The sequence below is a fragment of the Carex rostrata genome, chromosome 34, assembly GCF_964058835.1.
Source record: "Carex rostrata chromosome 34, lpCarRost1.2, whole genome shotgun sequence".
NCBI classification, from domain to species: domain Eukaryota; kingdom Viridiplantae; phylum Streptophyta; class Magnoliopsida; order Poales; family Cyperaceae; genus Carex; species Carex rostrata.
Window position 1 is genome coordinate 4,864,826 of NC_135951.1, and position 24,709 is coordinate 4,889,534.

Here is a 24,709-nt window from a genome sequence, read left to right on the forward strand (position 1 = left end):
AAATTTCTATTAGTTACTCATACAATATTATGTTAGACTTTACAAGTTTGTACTTGATAAAACAAAACAAAAAGGGGAGAAACTTGAAAATTTAGATTGATGTAGCATTACACTATCAGAAGGTACCAACAAGGGTTTGCTCTCTGTGTTGGGAGGTTTGCTGGTAGATAAAATAAGAAAAAGGTGTTACTGTTGTTCCATTCAGGCATTGCTGATACAGCATTACATCGTTGAAGGGTGCTAATGAGAGTGCAACATTTGTGTTGGGAGGTTTACTGGTTGGCCCAGTCAGAACAAGTGTTGCTGATGTGGCCTCGAAGTATTGATGAACATAAGGGAGGCCAATGGTTTCTTGGTGATTGGATAATAATGGCCTTGTGTCGTTGCTGATCTTCTAATAAACAATATATGCTATTACATTTATTTGAAAAATAATAATAGATGCATCATTGAAATAAGTTGTTAAGAATTAAAAAGTTTTGAATGCAAGGCAATGCAGAGAATTAGGAATTTAATTGAAAATAAATGTTTTTGTAAGTTGTCCTAGACTTATAAATAAGTAATTCTATTACACAAGTGCTTAGCCAGCATAAGACATAGTCTCTGAAATAAGCATTCAAATTTAGCCCAGTAAGTAGTAATTGTAGAAATCTTAAAATCATTTCATATTAAAAAATTGAATGTTAGTGATAAGTAAAAAACTACTTGAGCTGTAACATTGATGACAATGAACCAAGTACAGGGCATATACCATTTTTTTTTCTTAGATAATTAACATATTGGTCTCAATTTCATCAATTAATTATTGGCATACTGTACAAATTTCAAAACCTGACTTCACAATTCATACAGATAACCTCTACGAAATGTTGGTAGCTGTACATAAGGCTAAGAAAAATGCTAACCTCATAAATATGTACCTCATTAGGGAAAACCACCTGCTCTGGTCCATGCACACGAATTCCACTCTTGAATTGGAAGTGGCGAGTCGGAACACAGAAAAGGAGGATGAAGGGTTGTCGCTGGACATAAATTGGCCCCGCCTTTACCAAATAAACTCCTGCTGAATCTCACCAATTTCACGATGCTTCCGGCAACGAGCTATCGCTAGTGTCGCACGGTGGGGAAGCGAGAGCAACGAGAGGCGGAGTGGTAACGTCACTGATTGGTTGCGTGTCACAGGGATGGTTGGAAGAAAGGGTTAACGGAGAACATCTAAATACCTATTTTATCCTTCCGAAAAAAAATTCCGTTAAATTTTAACGAAGAGTTTTGGTCCTTACAAAATATCTGAACCGTTCGATCATGACTAGATGGACGGTCCAAATTTTTTTTTATCCATTCCAGAATTTGCCTTTAAATATATTTTGTAACTTTAAAAAAAATATAAAATATAAATATTTTTTTAAATATTTTGATTCTGTGTGCTCTGACATTGTGCACAAGACAGCTGAATATAGTTCAATTTTTATGTATAGCTTTTTTGAGATTATTGTCTGCAACTCAAAAGGTTGATGTTTTGCGGATAAAGTGTTTTGACCAGTTTAGTTTAAAAGGGTTTTCTAGAAGTTTTTGAGTCTAGCTAGTAATTTAGACCATTTTCGATTAAATATATAATTACGATTCCCGCTTATATTTGTCACATTTTTATTGGCTTTCAAACACTTAACAATACTGTATAGATAATTGATAGCATTTCCCTTAAAAAAAATTTCCTGGCTTTGTTGTTATAAACAATTCCGTGGAGAATAAATTTTTAAAAGAGATTTCTTTCTCATCCTTAAAAATATACAATGCAATAAAAACTTATGGTTGGGCGAGTATATTATCAATCATCAATCAAAATTTATAGTGAGAGAATATTTTATTTGATATTTTGAGAAAGAAGGTTAATTTGTAAAAAAATTCAATGTCTTGACATTACACAATCAATTATCAATCAATTATCAATCAATCTAAAATTTTCATTTAAAAAATTAAAATAAATCAAGATCGCAAGAAGACAAACTAAATAAACTTGTGGCGATTACGTATATAAATAAATTTATATTTCTACACGTAAACAAACATAAAAAAGGATGCATATAATCAAAAGAAGGCAGAATTTAGATTTCATCTTTAATCACAACCATTGGCGGCTCAGGACATCTATGTGCTTAATATAAGAAGAGATGAGCGCTACGGTGAGTTATAGAGTAAAACACGTTTATACTCCACGCAATATCTTCATTTTCAAAGTTCAAATAGCCGATTTGAACCTTCCAACATGTTCTTCATAATAAAATATGCTTGGAAACTAAATTTTATATTTTTTGAATTTTTTTTTACTATTTATTAAGCCACTTTGAAAATCTGAAAATTCGGGTGAACAGTAAAAACAATAAAAAATTCTGGACCACCGGATCGGCGATTTTCAAAGTAGCTTAATAAATAGTAAAAAAAATTTCAAAAAATGTAAAATTTGGTCTCCAAGCACATTTCAATATGGAGATCATGTTGAGCAGTTCGGATCGATGCTTTGAACTTAAAAATCACAAGATATGAGTATGAAGTAAAATAGTCGCTTTACTTTGCGAATTACCGTAGCCCAACTCATATAAGAAGAGATGAGCTATGGTGAGTTATAGAGTAAAACACGTTTATATATATATTGAGTGGCTAAGATTAAAACGGTAGTCCCTGATCTGTAGTCAAACCAATTCGGTTTTGCATTTTTAAAGTTCAAATAGTCGATCTAAACTATTCAACATGACTTCTATATTAAGATGTGCTTGGAGACCAAATTATTATTTTTTTTTAATATTTTTATTATTTATTAAGATGATTTGAAAATCGTTGTTTTAAAAATATTTTGATTATGTGTCTGACATTGTGCACAAGACAGTTGAATATATATATATATATAGTTCAATTTTTATTTATATGTAGTTTTTTTGTGATTATTGTCTGTAACTAAAATAGTTGATGTTTTGCGTATCTAAAGCATTTTGACGAGTTTAATTAGTTTAAAAGGGTTTTCTAGAATTTTTTTAGTGTAGCTAGTAATTTAGACCATTTTCGTTTAAATATATAATTACGATTCCAGCTTATATTTCTCATAAATTTTTGTTTGCTTGCTTTTTTGTTTAATAACAATTCCGTGGAGAATAAATTTTTAAAGGAGATTTCTTTCTCATTCTTAATTAAAATATAGAATGCAATAAAAACTTACTGATGTTAATTGAATTAGGACTTAATGCCATGTTCAGATTGAAATTGGAATATATATGAAGCCCTGTTCATCATCATATCATGTTCAGATTGAAATTGGAATATATATGAAGCCCTGTTCATCATCATATCATGTTCAGATTGAAATACTAATTACTCATGCTTAGCCTATTCAGTTTTATTCAAACCTGAGAGGAGTCTATATATATATTGTGATTAGAAGTCCATATATATGTCAGTTAACAAAACTAATTTAATTTTCGGTTTAGAATGAACTATTAGCTAGCTCTGCAAATTTGGAATAACCTTATGCAGCAGTTAAGCACAATAAACCAGTGTGGAGCTAATTAAGCTCTAGTAAGGTGAACTACTGAGCTCATTGAATTTTATGAAATTTTATGAAATTTTATGAAGTGAAATGCCGGACAATATATAATTAATTGTTCAAATTTGATGAAGTGCTTTGTACCTATTCCAATAAATCATGATTCACTTTGCAAATCATAAGGGGTGAAAACGGAGCGGATAGGGAGCATGAACTGTGATGCATGGATTCTTTTTTTCTACACTAAATAAACAAATTATTATTGGGTCTTGTCACAGCCGTGTGCGCTGATCCGAACATATTGGGCTCAAATTATGATTCTTTTAAGGCCTGGTTTCAATTTTTTTTTTCTTTCTTTCTAGTTTTGAGTGACAAATTGATAAAGATGATTTGTATTCTTATTCTATCTTCTTCTTTTTTTGAAAAATTTGACTTTTGAGTTTAAAAAAAATAAATAAATGCCGATTAAAAATGTTATCAACTAATTTTTTTATCTTCAGAAAAAATTGGATTAAACGGAGTATCACAGAGATAACTTTAACCTGGACCTGGTTCATGCATATTTAACTGAATAGTGGACCCCGTTTCATCAAACAGAGATTAGGAGCCCATAAGACGGTGAGACTGTGGAACCGGTCTACAGAAATCCTTCCTGGTCCGAAATATTTTGTGTTTCCCGATTACAAGGAAACCCCAATTCTGAGAGAAAAGATGGCAACTTTGAGAATTTGATCTCGCCAGCCTTGACCAATTCGATCGATATCTCTTCTAATATCTCAATTCAATTAATGGCGTCGCGTTACTGGATCGTTTCTCTCCCAGTTCACAACTCCGCATTCGATCTATGGAAACGATTGAGCGAATCGGTTTCAAAATGCGTTCGACACTTCCATCTATTGAGTATGAATTTCCAACTCATATTATCTGATATCATCATCTGAATCTGAATCTGAATCTGAATCTGAATCTGTCAGGAGCTGAAGCTGACGCCAATTTGGGGCCGATTCAATCGATCAGATTATGCAAAGGAGAAGGAGAGAGCTGGGGCAACGCGGTCAGAGCAGAAGAAGTAATGGGCAGGGAAATCAAAAGGTCAGGGACACTGCACGAGGGGCCCAGTTTCATTAACGGGAAGTCAGCCGTTCAACCTATGCAAGCGGGGCCCATAATAGCAGAACTGGAGGAGGTCGTTGAGAAGGACATGAAGACACCTAAGCATCCCTCTCCACGCAGTCACGCAGATGCTGAGTTGGAAGGCGGAGATCCAATTGAGATATTCAACTAACGGATTTGATTGATTCCAATTAGAGGAGCTTCGCCTATATATATATATATATAGAATTAGCCTACGGATTAGGATTATGAATGCTGATATCTTAATTTGATAATTTCTTTAAGTTTTGTTCTTACGTTTCCATTGTATCCATTTTACTCAAATTGAATAAAATTAGTTTACCTCTTCGTTTCAATTTGAGCATAATCTGTCTGGATTGAGCTAAGGTCGTTACAGAATCCAAGTTAATTTGTGTGTTGGATTGTTTGTTGTAGTTTAATGTGCCAGAGTTGAGGGTTGGCACTTTGGATTCGCTCTTATCCCTCAGTGATGATTTATTCAAGGTACAATTTCTTCTCTTAGGTGCAAATCAAAAGATCTAACATGTGCCAACTACCAACAAGTTACCACATTTTCAATTTTAATCCCAAAAACCAGCATGGTTAGTTCATTGTTCGTTGCATAATAATGTCTAAAGTGAGCAATTAATTACATGGCCTTGTTCAAGTAGTAGAGTTGTGTGTTTTGCAGTCAAATGCATTCATTGAGGCAGTGTCGCATAAGATCAGATGCCAGATCGATGAATTGGAGAGGGTCTCTAGCGGCGAAGGTGGTGCTCTCACTGTCGATGGTGTACTCACTCAATCATTACCCTTCCATTTTATATTGTTGGATTTTATTTATTGATTGATTTGGGTTATGGATTATATATGATATGGAGTGTATGTAGGTTTGCATGGGATGAAGGAAGGTATCCAACAATGTCTCCGCTGAAGGATATAGTGAGCAACATCCATGGCCTTGTTGCTAAGATTGAAGGTGACGTGAAGGTAAGGTTCTTCCTTTATTATATTTTTCATATATCTTGATGTGCCAGTATTTCAAAGTAAATTTTTTTAAACAGGTGAGAGCATCAGAGTACAACACAGTTCGAAGCCAGCTTAGTGCGTGACCTGTCAGATATGGTGAAGGAAGAAGACATAATAGCAACTTGGAGACGCTTCTTGCAGTAGTGCCCAAGTACTCTCAGAAGGATTGGCTCTCCTCCTATGAAACCCTCACTCAATAAGTGGTACTGTACCATACTTTTTCTTTTTACCTTTTTATCCATTTTAATAGTAGAAGATAACATATGCATGAAAATGAAACTCAGTATGTAGTTTGGTTTGTACTGGTAATGTAGGTGCCAAGGTCATCAAAGAAGCTACATGAGGATAATGAATATGCTCTCTACACAGTCACTCTTTTCAAGAATATGTCTGACAACTTTAAAATTGCTGCTCGGGAAAAAGGATTCCAGGCATCTGATTCTTTTCTTTTGCTCTCCCTCCCTTCCTCTTATGTGTCTCTGAACATGGACATCTGACAATCAATTTTTATTTATATTTCAGATGCGTGAATTTGAGCACAGTCCAGAGGTGCAAGACACGAGAAAGCAAGAGTTCAAAAGTTGGTGCAAGACCAGGATACCATGCGCTCCTCTCTTCTCCAGTGGTGCTATTCTAGCTATGGTGAGGTACTACTCTTCTACCTTTCACAACATATACATATAAAATGTTTGTATAGGAACTATTATCACCCTTTGTGCTCTTTGAGTGTACATAACACAAGTATTCAGTGCATGGATCCATTTCTGCACTGTTAGAATATTTGCCGAGAGCATTCTTCAATATGGCTTACTGCCTTCTTTCTTGGTACCAATCCCAATCCATCTTTGCTTTCTCCATTGCTTTCTTTCTTAAACTTTAAACTTCTCACAGATTACATTTGATTTTAATTTATTACTACAATATTAATATTGACAGTCAGCTGTGATATCACCATCTACTAAAAGCGAGAAAAAAGTTCGCAGTATTTTGGAGGATTGCAGTGGCAATGTCCAGAGGTAAGATGATATGCTTTTCATTTCATTTCATCTGTAGTGATTAGCTGGTATATAGTAGTTTTTGCTATCTATAAGCCTCGGTTATGGTAATCAAAATGTCGTAGTTTCTCATTTTTCTTATGGTGCTATTTCTTGCATGCTTCATTCATTCAATTTTTTATTGAGATTCTTCTATATCAACAAAACTGGTAATGTGGTTTGTTTATTAAGATGATTCCCATAGGACTAAACTAATTGGTTAGAAGTAGAGAGTGAATGAGAGATGATGCCCAAGCAAAACTAGAGAAAATTAGAGTATTCATAGAAATAATGATTGTTTTGTGGATCAAATGTTTGCATTGACCAGCATGTCACTCTTACAGAAAAGGGTACATAAACTAAAAAAGAAAAAGAAAAGGAACAGTCTTCTGAACTAATAAGTGTTGCTGAGCAAGGGGCAACACATCCCAAAAATTTCTGTAAAGAAAAAACCACCACATCAAAACTGTGGAAAACAAACAATACCAGGGAACCAAAAAAAAAAAAAAACACACTAAAACAACAGCTCTCTTTATAAATTCCTCTGTACAGGCAAGTAAGCCTCAGTTTTTGTTTCGCAGCCAAGTTCTCCCCCTTGCACCTCTCTTCCCAGAACTGGTACCAGCATTCATAACTGGAGTTGAACTCTGAGCATAATCCATAACTGGGGTTGGGGTATAACCCATGTTCCATCCACTTGCCAGTATGTTGGGTTGCTGGTACAGAGATTCAGATAGTTTAATTAATTGCACAAAACATATATATTAATTGATGGAATGACAGAGCTAGCTAGTGGTTATATATACCTGAATGTATTGCATGGTTGGATCAAAGAAGGTGAGTGGTGGCTGAGGCTGAGGCTGAGGAGAATAGGTAGTGTATGGGTAGTTGTGGAAAGGCACATGAGTGTAGTTGTAGCTGTAGCTGGGGTTTTGATCTATGTACTGCACATTGTACATGTCATTCATATATGTCAGAGGAAGGTTGTACATTACTGGTGGTTGAACAGCATGAGAAGAAGATGTCGTTCGACGAAGCCGCCTTCCTTTTGCAAATGCTCTCTTCACTATTATTGGCCTGCTTTTCAATATGCTCATTCCATCCATACTAAGGGCACACTGGGCCCCTTTAGGAGTAGAGAGGTAGACAAAGCCAAAGCCACGGCTACGCTGGCTTGGGTCCACCACAACCTTTGCAAATATAACATGCCCGCAAGATTCAAACAGCTGTTTCAGCTCCTCTACTCTTACTGACTCCTCTAGGTTGCCCACATACACACCATACCCCTTCCTTTTGCCACTCCTGATTTCCTCCTCCTTTTCAGCAATTCGGCATTTTAGAAATGCCTCCCTCTCTGACTTCTTCTGTGCAAAACCCACGTACACGACCTTTGAGCCCCAGGTTGAAGCATTCATGGCAGAGAGAGCAGTCTCAGCATCTTGGCTCTGCTCGAAAGACACGAAACCGAAACCCTTTGAGTTGCCATGTTCGTCTCGCATGACAACTGCACTCACCAGCTCGCCAAACTTTGAGAATTTCTTCTTCAGAGCCTCACTTGTTATGCTGTCCTCCAGGTTCTTTATGTAAAGGTTCTTCTTTTCATGGCCTTTCTTCACAAACTTTGCCACATACCTGTTAGGGTTACATTACATTATGAAATAATAAGTAAGTGGATAATTAAGACCAGTACTTACTTCCAAAATTAAACAAAAGAGAATTAATTATAGTTATGTTGACAGTATACTGACAGGGACTTGCTGAGACAGGTGGAGTTGCTGCCATGGAGGGTGGAGATTGCTTTCTGGGCCGTCTTGTCAGAGCACATCTGAACAAACCCAAATTGCCTGCTCTTTCCATTGCACTCGTCGTATACAACCTTGCATGACAGTACCGATCCATACTGTGAAAACACTCTCTCCAAGTCACTGGATCTCACCAACAGCTCCAGATTCTGCATGCATATATGCAATATCAGATTTAACAAAATAGCAAACTAAGCATTTTACTAAAAGATAAGATAAGAGACATGCAGAGGGAGCAAGTAGCTATTAAATTACCCTGACATAGAGATTACCGACACCGGTTTTTCTGGCATACGGGTCCCGCTTGACCCACATGATCCGCATTGGCTTCCCCATTAGCGCTGTATGGTTCATTTCCCTCATTGCCAGCTCAGCTTAATTCATTCATTTGCAAAGTTAAAAACAAATTAATATATAGGAATCAGTTCAAGAAACCAACAAGGACTAACTAACTAATTAATTAAGCATGCAAGATTTCATGAAATTGAATTGTAATTCGAATTACAGTACGTACATGCATTAAGTCACCAACAGAGTTATTAAACCAGCAATTGATTGTTACCATATAAATATGATGCATATATCATTCAAGAAAGCATCTTTTAATGCATACCCAAAATGGAACAGAGCAAATAATTAACAACAAGAACTAATTAGTGGGACCAAGATTCCAACTTTTCAGGGAGAAAGAGATGAAAACAAGAAAGAAGGAAGAAGGGAGCATAGCAAGAAATGAAAGCAAATTAATGGAGCTAGGGAAGATAGGTACCTTGTTGAACAGTTTCAAAGTTGACGTAAGCATAGCAGAGGGAGCGGCCGGAGATGCGATCACGACAGAGCTTGACGCTGACGAGGCCTGGAAATTTGCCGAATGCATTGCTAACATCATTTTCGAGGACCCCACTGTCAAGATCACCAACGTAGAGAGACTGCACTGGATACATCCTTCCTCAATTAACAATCTGATTCTGAGAGAGAAAACAGAGAGTGATTGTTTGTATTGTATAAGAGAGAGCGAGAGAGAGAGAGAAAGAGAGAGAAAGATTGAATGAATGAATTGTGGTTAGCGACAGTATATTATGTGTGTATATATATAGTGAGCTGAGCTGAGTAGTAATTAATTAAGAAAGAGATGATGATCCAGTTAATTAATCCAAGAGCAACTGAGCAAGAGAGCGTAACTGATTCTGTTACATGCATGCTAACTGTAGTTAATTAGTTAATTAATTAACTAATCAAACAATCAAGACTTGCATGCGTGCTTGAAATGACTGCTGGCTGCTGCCGTGTATATATATGGATCTTTTGTGTCCCAAATAATTTCACACTAATTCATAACTTTAATTTGTAATATATATATATAGAGGTAGGCTAATATACAATCGATTGTTCCTGAGGTCCCGTACAACCAAGTCATTTTCCGATTTTTAAAGTCCAAATGATCGATCCAAACCGTTCATCTTGTTCTTCATATTAATATGTGCTTGGAGACCAAATTTTACATTTTTTTGAATTTTTTTACTATTTATTAAGCCGCTTTGAAAATCGCTGATCCAACGGTAGCTTCTGGTTTTACTGTTTTGTTAAGCCACCGTTGGATCAGCGGTTTTCAAAGTGGCTTAATAAATAGTAAAAAAATTCAGAAAAATGTAAAATTTGGTCTCCAAACACATATTAATATGGAGAACAAGATGAACGGTTTGGATCGATCATTTGGACTTTAAAAATCAGAAAATGACTTGGTTGTACGGGACCTCAGGAACAATCAATTGTATATTAGCCTACCTCTATATATATATATATATATATAGTTTGTGAATAATTAATTAGGACAAAATTTGAGATTTTGTATAATTCGTCTATTTAATTATTGGAGATGGTGAATAAATTCATCATATAATTTGTAAATATTATAATTTTTTTTAATTACTCTATATTTTTGAGATGGGGTTAAAATAAACTATTCGTGAATCTTCATTCTATTATTAAGCATGTTGGGTGTCCGATCCGCCAACGGCTACGATTGAGAGATGAAACTTCGGATTTGATCTCAGCTCTCCAATTATATAATTTGTTTTCTTTTGATTAAATGTGTCTCTTTTATATATAGAAGTCTAAATTTAGTTAAAAACATACCCACCACATGTGCTGCCACACGATACGTTACAATTTAAAATGAACAAATTCTGAAATTTAGCGATATATTTATTTGTTTCCTTATTCCTTTATTTTCATATTTCTTCTCTTCAATTGAGAAGACTCAACCTTCCATTTTCTTATTTATTATTTCCTTACTTCTTCGTTTCTATACGAATCACAATGAAAATCATATGTTTTTTTTTAATTTCCTTATTTTTCTTTCTTTATTTCTATACATATTGGTGTGGGCAATTTAGAATATATTTCTAATATATAATATATCAATGTGTGTATGTGTGTGTGCGTGTGTGTATTCTAAATTGGAAACAAAGAAGAATATAAATTGGAACGTGTGTGTGAATATATATTTTTCTTATAATATGTGTGTGTGTGTATATATCCTATACATACAAACGATAACACTTTTTATATATGTTTTTTTATATCATATTATATGTTGATATTGAATTGTTGTATGATATTTGATATTAGATTCGAATCGAGCTATTATTTGATATCATTGGTACTTAAAAATAAAGAATCATCACATCATCAAATTGTTATCAGAGATCACGATTAAAGTTAATTAAAAATACATAATCATATAAATTTTCTATTAACATGTGTTTTAATTTTTAGATAATTATTATTTTCATTGATATATTTGTTTCTTATAATATGTCCCCGTTGCAACGCACGGGTATGATACTAGTTTTATTATTATGCTTGTACGAGCAAGGATTAACTTAGAATTTAAACCTCAGATTTCAAAACAATTGATCACGTTGTTATATTTAACATGGACTATAATAATTTGTTCATAAAAAAAAAATAGTTCATTAATTTAATACAACGATATTAGGTGAATGTTTGTGCAAATAAAATTTTCAACATGTTGATAATGCACCAAACAAGCAATATACTTAATTTGCTTGTGAACGATAATAATATGTACCTTTCTGCTATTAGAAAATTGTAAAATTAAACTATTAATGCGATAAAAAGGTTTCTCATCATATATCACCATAAAAATTATCCCAATATATATTATAAATAGATTTTCTGAGTAAAGATTAAATATCAAACTATTCAACTATTTAATATCTAAAAAAGATTGTCTATTTTGAATTTCGAACATGTGTGAAATATTGCCTTTGCCCGACCAAAGCTGGTTCTCATATTATAAATAGATTTATCCTCTAATTATGTACGTTGTTAATTATTCAATATAATAGAATAATTCCTTTGCTTTGATTGATCACTCTCCTCTGCCCTCTTTATCTCTCTCCGCCAATTCACAATATACCCAGCTTGCTTGGATCTAATTCTTCAATTACAAAAGCAATTGCAAATGTTAATATATATATGAAGAGGCATTCACTTACGACATCTTACAACAATTTGGTTTTACAATTTTTAAAGTCCAAACAATCGATCCAAAAAAACCATTCAAAATGATATCTATATTCAAATGTGCCTCGAGATCAAATTTTACATTTTTTTTTAACTTTTTTTTTACTATTTATTAAGTATTTTACAAAAATGTTGTTTTCGGTGGTCGAAAATTGTCTAAAACAATAGTTTTGTAAAATACTTAATAAATAATAAAAAAATCAAATAAATGTAAAATTTGATCTCCAAACACGTTTTAATATAGAGAACATGCCGAACGGTTTGGATCGACTATTTGGACTTTGAAAATTACAAAACTGAATTGTTATAAAATGTTGTAAGTGGATCCCTCCTCTCTGTATATTTAACAATTATATTTTTTTTGTTATAATGATATAAATCAAAATGCTAAGTTAGCAAACCGGTTCATATTAATTTGTAATTGTTTACAATTGACAATTACAGGAATATAAAACTCATATGGAGCTGTTCGGTAATACAATTAGGATTAAATCAATCTGTGCTAAGGAATTGATGTTTGGTTGTTTTAATTTGTAAGTGAAAACTAAAGAAGCTAAAGGAAGGGGTAGAGGTGCCTTAAGGTCCGGGCAGAGAATTAATATCCGGGCAAAAGGATGTTTAAGGAGGTGATTTAATTTAATCCGCGCTAAGGAACGGGTGTTCGATAGAATTAAACACTAAGGAAGCTAAAGGAGCCTTAAGAAGGATTAATCTCTCCTTGCCGAACAACACCATAAATTATAAAAGAGGAGGAAGAAGGGAGTGCAGATCGTAGCTGTAGCTCTGCTTATCTCCTTTTTTTTTGTATGATGGTACCAGCATGTTGGTATTGATCTCTCAACACCAGAGCCAGAGGTACGTATGATGCAAATTCTAACTTACAATATAATTTATTTTATTTTTCCTTTTGATACAAATTAAAGGAGGTTCTCCTATATATATATATATATACATACCTTTAATGCTTGGGCAAGGGATGGGACTTGATTCAGGATGACAAGATGATTTGGGAAGACCTTTCAGACGAACAAGTTTTACAAGTTTCCCGACTATTAATGCTTAATTATTCTGTTTTTGTTGATATTTTTAATTGTCTTTGTTGTTCATAGGTATTTTGCTGCTTAATTCTCTCCTTTTTCTTTTGTATGATATGATGGTACCAGCATGCATGTTGGTATCGATCTCTCATAAACTTTAATTTGTACGATAGGTTTTCATTAATATGAAAATCGGTGGGTTTTCCCACTGTTATAAAATAATAATAATAATAATAATTGCTTGCAAATTGCTAAGTTAGCATACCTGTCCATATTAATTTGTAATTGTTTACAATTGACAATTACAGGAATATAAAACTCATAAATTATAAAACTACACCCACAAATGAAATTAAATATAATTTAAAAAGATCGAAACTTGATCATGTCGATTCCAACTGTTCATTTTCTTCTAATAAATTTGAGGCTTCAAAATTCAAACCATCCTCACTAGAGAGAATGTCTTTAAACAATTTTAATCCCTCCCTTATATATTTGATCACTTGTACACAGTTAATAACTTGGATACATAACAAAATCTAGGAGAAGCACATATATAATATTAAAAGAGAAAGCTTTAGAGAACCAACACAAAAACTGGAAGCTCAGTAAATAGCAGACATACATCAGATTAGATTATAACCAGGTTGGTCTAAACTTTCTCTACAAGGGATTATAACTTGGCAAACTAGGATCATACTTTCAGTGGATACAACAGCATTTCAAAGAAAGCTCCAATTGGGAATAATCAATTCTATTGGAATTTCTAGTATCCTCTTCAACTCAATTTTAACACTGGGATAGAACAAATCGAGTAAGTCGCGTGGGAGATTGTCACAAATATAAGCCAATGCTGCCATGTATTTTCTCTTCCGTCGCTCTCTCACCTCCGATGAGTCTCTGTACCATTGCCTGAAATCAAATCAAATGACACCATCAATCAAATGCAAGGAACAAGGAAACATGAATGTTTCTGGTAAATATCAAAATTACCCTTCCTGTACCAGTAACACTGCCAATGGTGGAATGAAATCTCCTCCTTTTCTTGAGAAAAGGACCTCCTATTCTCCAATCCGAACCGTTAAAAATTGATCAAATAGCTTCAATTACTTTTTTCTTTTATATCAATATAATCTATTAAAACGAATCAGATGTAATTGAAGCCGTTTGATTGATTTTGAATGTTTTAGATTGCAGAATAGGAGGGTCCTCCTTTTCTCAAGAAAAGGAGCAGATTTGCTTCGGCCAATGGTACCAAGCACCCTACCAACAACTGAGTATTACAAATCTGCCAATGGTACTAAACCCTAAACCCTAAACCCTCTTTGAATTCATTTTCATTTCCCAACCTCAATTAATTAGTTAATTGGAAGAGAGAGAGAGTACTTGCAAACGAGGGAACAAATGAGTAGTTCATAGCAGCCCAGCTGGGAGAACACCTTGCACATGACGTCACTGGGAAGCCGCAGCGCCGGTGGAGGTGGAGATGGAGGTGGAGGTGGAGCGGAGCATCCACCGCCGTCGGAGATGACGTCATCGTGTCCGTAGTCTTTTCTTTCTCTTTCTCCTGATTTCATGGCGACGCGAAATAATAATTGAAAAAAAAAAAAAAAAAAAGTTTTCTCGTGAGTAATGATATATACAAGATTTTAGGGGAATTTCATATATTCCCTCACAAACCTCAGTATTACATATTGCCCCTTTAAAACCTTGTAATGTCATATTTATCCTTCAGAAGTATCAAAACTCAATATTTGTTCAATATAATTTTAAGATAAGATAATGAGAAGATTTAACATCATCTTATAGTGACAAATTTTAATACCATATGTTTTATAAGTTATTTTTACGATTTCAAAGTTCAAAATGATCTTCATATTAAAATGCATTTGGAGATCAAATTTTATATTTTTTTGAATTTTTTTAAATTTATTAAAATGTCCACAAAATTATTATTTTTAAATAGAGTTTGGCTAGTATAACATCAGTGTCATTTCAACCTATATGACACCAACTCTAAAACCTATCAAATCGACTTCAAACGGTAAATTCAAACCGTTCAAACCGATCTACTTCATTAGTTGTGCATTTACATGCAAAATTTATAACTTTTCAAATTTAGTCAGTATTAAGTCAAGCGGTCAAATGGGAGAGTTTTAAGTTAATTTTAATACATTCATTTTTCAATATTTTTACCGCTTGATTTGATACTAAAATAACTCGAAAATATAAAAAAAAATTGTATGTAAATACATCACTCATAATGTAAATCGGTTTGAACAGTTTGGATTAGTCGTTCGAAGTTGATTTAATAGGTTTTAGAATTGGTGTTATATAGGCTAAAATTACACTGATGTTATATTAGCCAAACTCTTTTAAATAATTTTAGACAATTGAAAAATAATGATTTTCTGATAGCTTCTAACGGTCTTTTTTTTTTAAAACAATGATTTTAAAAAAAATTTAAATAAATAGTAAATATATTTTTTTAAATATAAAATTTGGTCTCCAAGCACATTTTAATATAGAGATCATGTTGAACGGTTCGGATCGACTGTTTGCATTTTCAAATCACAAAAATAACTCATAAACATATAATGTCATAATGTATCACTATAAAATGATGTTCTCTTCTAAGATATATCAAAATTATTCGAAAGTACTAAAATAATGATTTTAAGACTTTAAAATTCAGAACAAAATATTAATATATAAAGTATGGACCATTATATTCTTCCTCTTCCCCTTTCTCTAAGCCGTTAGATACAAATCAAATTAAGAATTTGATTAACAGAGCGCTCTACAAATTAACCCCAATTCGTATAACCAAATCCGCTAAGCTAATTCACTTTCCAATCTAATCCATCTCTCTCAGCTCTCCTCCTCTCTCTGTCTCAATTGTGAATGTCCGATGAGACAGTCACTTTAATTGCGGGTACCACCATGCTACGCCTTACAATTTATTGATTTGATTCACTTTAATGGAAAAAATTATATTAATTTTTCATTCTTGTCAACGGTAAATGAAAAACAATGGTGATTATTTGAGTTAGATTTTAATCAGATTTAAAATGTTCCAAACTAGAGTAGAAATCAGCCCCACTTCTTTCTGTTTCAAAATAAGTTCCATAACTATATTATTTAACATTTCTAAATATGAAGGAATTTACTTAATTTGGAGTAATCCATTCTCTTGTAGCTGGTTTTCACTCATTTACAGTAAATTATAATTCAACCATAAAATATGAAAAAAATACAGTTTTAACGTAGAAGGAAAAAAGACGAAAAAATTTAAAAGAAGAATACGTTATTATCTCATCATTCGGAAATCAGGCTTGTATTCATACCAGTAGTATACCTGTTTGTACCAGTGAGTTGTTCACCTCCCAGCTCCCGTCTCTTTTTCTGTTATCCCAAACCCCAGTTCAGCAGTGAGCTGTTTACCAGTGAGTTGTTTATCAGTGTACCAGCTGCTCACTCTGAAGTCCTGGATTCATACCAGTAGCATACCAGTTCATTAAGAACACCCGATAAGAATGTACATTAATTTTTGTTTTAGGGTTTGTTTATTCCTCTTCTTCTTACCATCTCCTCTTCCACTTGTATTTAACCCTCTGATAAAACATCTCGACAATGTCGTGTATGAAGCCGGCACGATAAAAAGATGCTGCTCCCATGTATTCTTTCTTCCATCCCTCTCTCAGCTCTGACGAGTCTCTGTACCAATACCTGAATAACACCATCAATCATATGCAACGAAACATGTTTATGGTAAATATCAAAAATTCGGTCAGATGGATAAAGCCTTTCTGTACCAGTAACACTGGTAATGGTACAATCGAAGCACCGTACCATTAACATTGCCAGTCCAGTCCCAGATTCCTGATGGAATTCCACTGTTAGTTTCTCGCGATCAGAATGGAAAGAACACTTCGAATTCATTTTCATTTCCCAACCTCAATTAATTAATCAATTGGAACTGAAGAGTTGTTTTCTAATCTAGGCTATAGGGGTTACCATTTACCTGGAAAAGATGTTGGAGTTGACGTCATCGTCGCTGCAGTCTTCTCTGTCTCTTTCTCTTTCTCTTGGTTTCATGGCGACGCGAAATAATAATAAAAAAATAAATAAAAGAAAGGGAAAGGCAAAACAAGTTTTCTGGTGAGTTTGGGCCTGTGTATAATTCAAGTTTTTTATGATAATAATGTGTAGTTAAAAGTGGCTTTAATAAAGCAGTGATTCTCTGCTTAATCCCTAAAGAAAAAGATGCTCAATTTGTGAAGCAATATAGACCTATCTCTTTCGTTAATTGTAGACTAAAAATTATCTGTAAATTGCTTACCAATAGACTAGAATCATTGATGAATATACTAATAGATGTAAGACATGCTGCCTTTTAATCTTAGATAATGTGTTTTTTTGCTCATGAAATTTTACAATTTTGTAAAGTGAATTGGAAATTTATGGAAGAAGTATTGTTAAGTAGAAATTTCAACCAATAATGGGTTAATTAGATATCGTTGTTACTTAGAAGTGCTAATACTTTATAAATGTTAATGGCCAATTAACCTCCTACTTTACAAGCCCAACAGGGCAACATAATACCAAAAAATTAATTATTTAGTTTAGAAATTATTTTAACCTGTTATGTAAAAAGCTGTTAAATTAATAAAATATTTTATTGTGATCATCCTGGTTAATAAAAATAATAATGTAAAGAAGCAAAAACTATACCAGGAATTAATTCTTTAGTTTGGGCCTGTGTATAATTCAAGCTTTTTATGATAATAATGTGGAGTTAAAAGTGGCTTTAATATTAATAAGAACCAAAAAAAAAAAAGTGGCTTTAATAAAGCAGTGATTCTCTGCTTAATCCCTAAAGAAAAAGATGCTCAATCTGTCAAGCAATATAGACCTATCTCTTTGGTTAATTGTAGACTAAAAATTATCTTTAAATTGCTTACCAATAGACTAGAATCATTGATGAATATGCTAATAGATGTAACACAGGCTGCCTTTGTAAAAGGGAGGTATATCTTAGTTCTTGCTCATGAAATTTTACAATTTTGTAAAGAAAAAAAAAACAGAAAGGGGTGGTGGTAAAAGAATAGACTTTGAAAAAAGCTGTTGAAGTGTTGATGTTAAAACATTTTATTGTCATCAAGCTGGTTAATGAAAATTATAATGGAAAAGAAACAAAAACTATACCAGGAATTTAGCACCATGGACATCTAAGCCACTGGTCTTATCTCAGACCTTCTCATATATCAATAATAAAAGTAGCATACAAAATTAATTTTGTAAGATTAAAATTATCCTTGCAAAGGCGGGCGTACGTAATCAAATACAGTTTTTAAAAATGAAATTAAGGGCACCAACAATGCAAGCCTCTGATAGAACAAGTAGAGGAAGGGGGATGCACGTCACGTTTGATACCCAAACAAAACAAAGCTGATGCTTCCTTGTATTCACTCTTCCATCCCTCTCTCAGCTCTGATGAATCTCTGTACCATTGCCTGAAATCAATCAAATGACACCATCAATCATATCCAGATCAGATGTATAATCTAATCTAGCTGCCCAAATGCAAGCAACATTTTTCTGGTAAATTATTAAAAATAAATCCTGTTACTTGGATACATAAAGCCTTTTTCTGTACCAGTAACAGTGGCAATGGTATGAGGAAACAACAACTAACAAGTATCCTCTTTGAATTCATTTTCATTTCCCAGAATCATCCAATTAATTAATTAATTAATTAATTAAATTGAGGAAGGTAGTAGTTACTTGCAAACGAGGGAACAACTGAGAAGGTCAACGCAGTCCAGCTGGGAGAACACCTTGCAAATTACGTCAGTGGGAGGCCTCAGCGCCGGTGGAGGTGGAGGTGGAGGTGGAGTGGAGCATCCACCATCGTCGGAGATGACATCATCTTCTCTTCCTCTTTCTCTTTCTCTTTCTCTTTCTCTTGGTTTCATGGAGAATCGAAATAAAAATTAAAAAGAAAGAAAAAGAAAGGGAAAGGCAAAGCAAGTTTTCAGATGAGTTTGGGCCTGATGCCGTTTGTTTTGTTTTGTTGGGCCTCTTTCTGAGTTGGGCCAGGCCTTATTGGTAAGGAAATTCGAGTGGCCCCGTATACAGCACCACAAATTCTATTATTCTAACCACTTTTCCTATTTAGCTCTCCAAAATCTCTATAATTTTATATAGACCCTTTTTTTTGTCCATTTTGTAAATTGTAGCCAATCAAATTCTTTCTTCTTCCGTAAAAAGTTTAAATATCAGAAAGTCCGAGGACAAAAGTAGAAAAATTAAGGAGCGAGAGAGAGAGAGAGTCTGAACTGTCTCAATTAGGCTAGGGCTTTATATTGATATCTTTTTTATTTACCATTTTGTGCGCCGCCTGTTCTTCTTTTTCAATCTCAATCTCTTTCTCTCTGATCAGATCAGCAAAGCAATGGGTCCTGGTCTCTACTCCGAGATCGGAAAGAAGGCCAAAGGTTCTTTTTCGTCGATTGTTACTACTGATTTTAAATCTACCTTTCACAGTTTCACTTACCGTTTCTGACTATTCGTTGGTGCAGATCTGCTTTACAAGGATTATCACACCGATCAGAAGTTCTCTGTCACCACTTACACTTCCAATGGAGTTGTATTTGATAATAATTTTGTTTTTTTGTTACTTTGGTGTTTGGAACAGGCTATCACAGCAACAGGCACAAAGAAGAATGACTTCATACTAGGAGAGATCAATTCTCAGATCAAGAACAAAAATGTTACACTTGATATCAAGACCAGTTCCAATTCTAGTGTATCTCTCTTTCTCTTCTCTACTCTACTCTACATTGTAACATTTTTACTGTTCTTTTTCTCTTTGAACAATATGTATGAACAGAATTTATTTGTTAATTTGAACAGCTGACAGCCACAGTGACTCATCATGAGGTTGGGATGCCAGGATTGAAGGGGATTTTGAGCTTCTCTGTACCTGACCAAAAGTCTGGCAAGGTACACACACCCCATTTGTTCATAATGTTTTTTTTCTTTTTTGAAAGAAGTGGAATATTCCACGGATTTACATTAAAATGAGAACCCATACATTGTTCACTGGTACCAAGCATCAAAACAGAGTTAACCTACTGGTATTGAGAAATACCTATAACACAAGTAGAAACAACCTGATACAACCCCATTTGTTCATAATGTTTTTTTTCTTTTTTGAAAGAAGTGGAATATTCCACGGATTTACATTAAAATGAGAACCCATACATTGTTCACTGGTACCAAGCATCAAAACAGAGTTAACCTACTGGTATTGAGAAATACCTATAACACAAGTAGAAACAACCTGATACAACCAAGAATTCACAAAAGAATGACATCACTGTTGCATAACAAAAGCATAACAGCCCCTAAAACTCCAGAACATTAAAAAACAAGGAAAATAAGCACTAAAGCCCCTAGAAATTAAGAAACTGCAAAAGTCAGCAAAGAGGAGCTCAAGCTACTGTCAGACTCTTCAGTAGAGCTGGTACATGTGTTCATGCAGTTAATGTTTATTTATTCATTTAATGCAGGCAGAGCTCCAATACCTGCATGACTATGCAGGAGTGACGGCTAGCATGGGACTGACGACAAACCCAGTGGTGAGCATGTCAACTGTTGTTGGTACCAAGGCCTTTGCTGTGGGAACTGACGTCTCCTTTGACACTGCCAAAGCCAATTTTGTCAAGTACAACGCAGGTCTCAGTGTTACCAATGCTGATCTCATTGCTGCAGTCAACCTGTCAGTTTTGCTCTCTCTCTCCCCTTCCCTTCCCTTTTTATTTTTTTGTATTGCCATATCATCAACATTTATTATATTTAGATGTCTGTTCATAGTTTGTTTGCAAAACCTGAAAAATGTAACCTTATCCACTGGTAAACAGGAAATGTCATGCATAGCTGCCCAAATTAAGCAGCTACCTTGTATGATAACATTGCCATATTTCTATATACACAAGCTGTGCAGGAATTATAGATAAATTCGAGATCTTTTTCATAGTAGATAGGCTAGGGGTGTTGGGGCCATAACACGCACACATACACATGAACATGCCCGATAATTTGAGTATGTTTTTCATACTTGGGAGTATTGTGATTGATGTTCCTCGTATTTCTGGGTCTAGATAATATTGTACTGGGTATACATAGTATTTGCAAGCAGAAAATGAAATGGAGATAAAACACTAGTATTGTCCTTTTTAACAACAGTCATTTGATTTTCTTTTCCATTTTTTTTTATCAAGGATAGTGCAGTGTTGTACTGGGTAGAAAATTTGGTGGTTCTGTCTAATATAGGCTGAAGAGGACAGGTTTATATGCAACCGTTGGCACAAATTGGAGTTTAGTGTGTTGGCACAAAACCATTCTCATAAAACAAAGTCATTGTTGACTTTATGACGACTTGTTAAATGAAGTAATTGTTGAATAATAAATACTGATTGAAAGTTGAAACGAACAAACAGGATTAACAAGGGAGAGATGCTGAGTGCGTCATACTACCACCTGGTGAGTCCACTGACAAACACGGCAGTTGGGGCGGAGCTGATACACTCATTTTCAAGTGGGGAGAACACACTGACGTTCGGGACACAGCATGCGCTGGACCCACTGACAACAGTGAAGGCACGTTTTGACAGTGCGGGCAAGGCGTCAGCACTCATCCAGCACGAGTGGCGCCCCAAGTCTCTGTTCACCATCTCAGCTGAGGTTGACACCAAGGCTATTGAGAAGAGCTCCAAGCTTGGCCTATCCCTCGCCCTCAAGCCTTGATTGCATTGCTTCCATGCCATGCATTGCCTTGTCCTCTATCTCTGTCTTTTTGTGGGCTAAAGAAAACAGGAGAAACAAAAATTGATGATAAAATAAAAATGTCAATAATGATTATTTCTTGTTAAAACTCTTCTGCTAGAGAGACCATTTTGTTGATGTGGTTGTGATGAAAGTTGGGAGGGAGGGGGGGCTTGGTTTCCTGTTTTCCAAATTTTTTTCTCTTTTCTTTTTTTACGCTGATATCAGTATTTTTGATTGCCTGTGAAATGGAACCGGCATTTGAGTAGGCAGAGACTAGTGAAATTTCTTTTGCTGAGTTGCTTTTTTATATCTATCATCTTCAGTGAATGATGAATAGTCATTTGATTTCCCTGCTTGCTACTCAGCAGCTACAGACTATTGAATAGGTGTAAAATTTGAAGGCGTTTTTGACAGTTTTGCCCTTATCTCTCTTTTTCTCTTGCAACTTGAATTATTACGCAATGCCTCTTCTTATCTGTCTTGCATTTTCTTCTAACTCTTGTATATCTTAACAACAACAAGAAGACCAACCAGATCTCCTGTGTCTCTCTTGGACTCATGCTGATGCATGTATACACATCAAAGGCAGCAGTAGCCATAAAACCCAAAGTGATGAACCCGTGTTGACTGGCAATGGCAAAAGCAGCACCACCTCTAATTGTGAAGGATGAATAATGAATGAATACAGCCTACGGGCATGCTAATGCTAATGCTTGGCAGCTTGTGTGCCCCCTCTCGATCTCAATGAATGCATGTGACTATGTATTTCTTGTCTTTGTTATGGAAAGGTTTGTGTCAAGAGAGGATGACGAGGTGCCTTTTTCTCATCTTAATTTGGTAAAATGGGAAGGCACTGAGAAAACTTCCTTGAGTACAGCAATTGTGCGCACAGCTTTCTGGCAAGTTACTAAGAGAGGATGATGAGGTGCCTTTTTCTCGTCTTTGGTAAAAATGTACCATTGAGATTGGAGATTTCAAAATAATATGTTAGCTGACATGTGACAAGCTGACATTTATACATACGCATACATACATGTATACATACTATGTTAGCTTTACTGTTTTCTCTGTATATAATTATATTATATATAGATAAAAATAAGGCTTGATTTTATGTTTTGACCTTCATTTTAACTGTTCAGTTTGAGGTTTTAAAAACTCTTCATCCTAGCCTACATAAGAGGCACGCAGATTCATAAAAGAAAATGGTTTGACAATTTTATACACATTTTTAATAGGAATATAGAGCACTGCCCATGTGTATTACAGACTAAAGTACTTACAGGAAGTATAAAAAACATCAATAAGAAATATATAAAAAGACATTTCCTTTTCAATTTAGTAGAAATGTTTGGCAGAGGAATCTACATGGGCCCTTTCGGGTAGTTTGGGGGAGTAGAAAGTGAATTTTCTGTTGGTATCAGATGAGCTTTAATGGGCAAAGTAAGACATATCTTTTCACTTACTGCACAATGTTTGCTTTCTTATTGTAGCAATCTTCATCACTAAATTGGATGTTTATGCTAGTACCAGTATTGTTGAAGGTACCAATCCTTGTTCTGAGTGGTAAGAAGAAATTGATCTGAAAATGTGTGTTTTATTTGTTTATTTACTTTCTTTGAATTTTGTTTTCAGTTCACAAAACTGTGAGAAAGTAAAGAGACTAAAATTTGGTATGAAGAAACAGAAAACATGAGAAGTACATCCATCCCTATAAAGTAAGGAGAAAAGAAGAAAAGAAAAGGCTACATGCATGAGAATGTAATGTAATGTAATGTAATGTAATTAATCTGCTTTTGAAGAGGCATCTGAATTTAGTGTGTCAAGTAGAATCTTCCTGAGGTGCTTATCTTCCAAATGTTCCTGGAGAGGAGACCAAATAATAATTTGTTGATTAGGAGGATTTGTTCATTAGCATTTGAGGAAGAATTGATAGTAGGAATTGTACCTGGAGGCAGGATCGATAGTTGTTCCATTGAACAGTACACTCTTCTTTCTGCCATTCACCTTTAGAAAACTTCTCTGAGTACCACCTGTCAGTCAGATGGATCAATTATTCTACTACCTCCATTCCATTCCATTCCATTCCATTGCCTAAGTAAGTAAATTAGGTTTTTCAATTTCAAGTCAAAGAGAGTAAAAGAAGAATACCGATTGAAGCAGTTGTGGTAGGCAGATCGGAGTTCAGAGCATGCGGCGGCGGCTGTGTCCACTGGAGGCGCCGATCGCTTCCCTCCTCCTAGTATTCCCATCTCCGGCGCAGGCTTGCTTTCTTTCTTTACTTCTCTCTTGTCTTCCAGTTTTCTTTCTCTGATTACCAGAGGGATTGATTTTGTGTGGCAGAGTATACGCTTAATTTAGTGTGACGAGTTCTCAAAACTAACAAAGTAGTGGTACTGCTGTTTGGCATTCTGCTAATTGAACAAATGGGCCGAAACTGGCAGGTCTGGCCCGTTAACAAATGGGCCCAACTGCTAATTGAGAGCAGTGAACAAATGGATATGGATCGATCTCAGTCTAGTTGGGATAAGTAATATAAATAAAAAAATTAAAAAAAAAGTAATAAAATTAGTTATTATTAGGAAACACTAATTAAATCATGTCTCTGTCGTGACTCGTGATATGATTATATGATATGAGATGGTGATGATATTGATTGACCGCTGACCTGAGGTGCAAGCTATGAACCTGAGGTGCAAGCTACGAATCTCAAAGGAGACCCCTACAGTCTCAACTCTCAACTGGTTTCGGATTGAGTTTGGCCCAGCTGAG

The 24,709-nt window shown here is 34.7% G+C and overlaps 4 protein-coding genes and 1 long non-coding RNA gene across 7 annotated transcripts; 2 read left to right on the forward strand and 3 right to left on the reverse strand.

The window, feature by feature from the left end:
- Positions 1-4,130: 4,130 nt before the first annotated feature.
- LOC144549165 (uncharacterized) lies at positions 4,131-9,761 on the forward strand. The gene is made up of 10 exons (XM_078297899.1): positions 4,131-4,435; positions 5,084-5,152; positions 5,340-5,441; positions 5,539-5,638; positions 5,713-5,880; positions 5,992-6,108; positions 6,200-6,324; positions 6,427-6,502; positions 6,614-6,693; positions 9,196-9,761. The coding sequence occupies exons 6-10, from the start codon at positions 6,064-6,066 to the stop codon at positions 9,563-9,565; spliced, it is 696 nt and encodes a 231-aa protein (XP_078154025.1). The 5' UTR covers positions 4,131-4,435; positions 5,084-5,152; positions 5,340-5,441; positions 5,539-5,638; positions 5,713-5,880; positions 5,992-6,063; the 3' UTR covers positions 9,566-9,761.
- On the reverse strand, positions 7,497-9,407 carry LOC144548817 (polyadenylate-binding protein 2-like). Its single transcript, XM_078297534.1, has 4 exons — positions 9,283-9,407; positions 8,769-8,887; positions 8,460-8,662; positions 7,497-8,343 (listed from the first exon to the last, which is right to left on the reverse strand). Exons 2-4 carry the CDS (start codon positions 8,874-8,876, stop codon positions 7,497-7,499), a joined length of 1,158 nt encoding a protein of 385 aa, XP_078153660.1. The 5' UTR covers positions 8,877-8,887; positions 9,283-9,407.
- Positions 9,762-13,874: 4,113 nt separating the features above from the next.
- Positions 13,875-19,186, reverse strand: LOC144549226 (uncharacterized). 3 transcript variants are annotated; one of them, XR_013509626.1, is made up of 5 exons: positions 17,127-18,468; positions 16,688-16,831; positions 16,461-16,589; positions 14,489-14,669; positions 13,875-14,014 (listed from the first exon to the last, which is right to left on the reverse strand). XR_013509626.1 is itself a non-coding variant. In XM_078297959.1 (3 exons), the coding sequence occupies exons 1-3, from the start codon at positions 19,078-19,080 to the stop codon at positions 16,577-16,579; spliced, it is 348 nt and encodes a 115-aa protein (XP_078154085.1). In that variant the 5' UTR covers positions 19,081-19,186; the 3' UTR covers positions 15,013-16,576. The 3 variants fall into 3 exon arrangements, 2 of the variants coding, with proteins under 2 accessions (XP_078154085.1, XP_078154086.1); XM_078297959.1 differs by lacking the exons at positions 13,875-14,014; positions 14,489-14,669; positions 17,127-18,468 and adding an exon at positions 18,890-19,186 and having other exon boundaries at positions 15,013-16,589; XM_078297960.1 differs by lacking the exons at positions 13,875-14,014; positions 14,489-14,669; positions 16,461-16,589; positions 16,688-16,831 and adding an exon at positions 18,890-19,186 and having other exon boundaries at positions 18,308-18,618.
- Positions 19,187-19,445: 259 nt separating this feature from the next.
- Positions 19,446-22,232, forward strand: LOC144548801 (mitochondrial outer membrane protein porin 1-like). The gene is made up of 6 exons (XM_078297522.1): positions 19,446-19,602; positions 19,687-19,754; positions 19,803-19,913; positions 20,021-20,110; positions 20,680-20,888; positions 21,610-22,232. The coding sequence occupies exons 1-6, from the start codon at positions 19,560-19,562 to the stop codon at positions 21,914-21,916; spliced, it is 828 nt and encodes a 275-aa protein (XP_078153648.1). The 5' UTR covers positions 19,446-19,559; the 3' UTR covers positions 21,917-22,232.
- A 1,506-nt stretch (positions 22,233-23,738) lies between these two features.
- On the reverse strand, positions 23,739-24,290 carry LOC144549070 (uncharacterized). The gene is made up of 3 exons (XR_013509560.1): positions 24,089-24,290; positions 23,886-23,959; positions 23,739-23,800 (listed from the first exon to the last, which is right to left on the reverse strand). It is a non-coding gene; the product is annotated as an uncharacterized LOC144549070 (long non-coding RNA).
- Between the last annotated feature and the right edge of the window lie 419 nt (positions 24,291-24,709).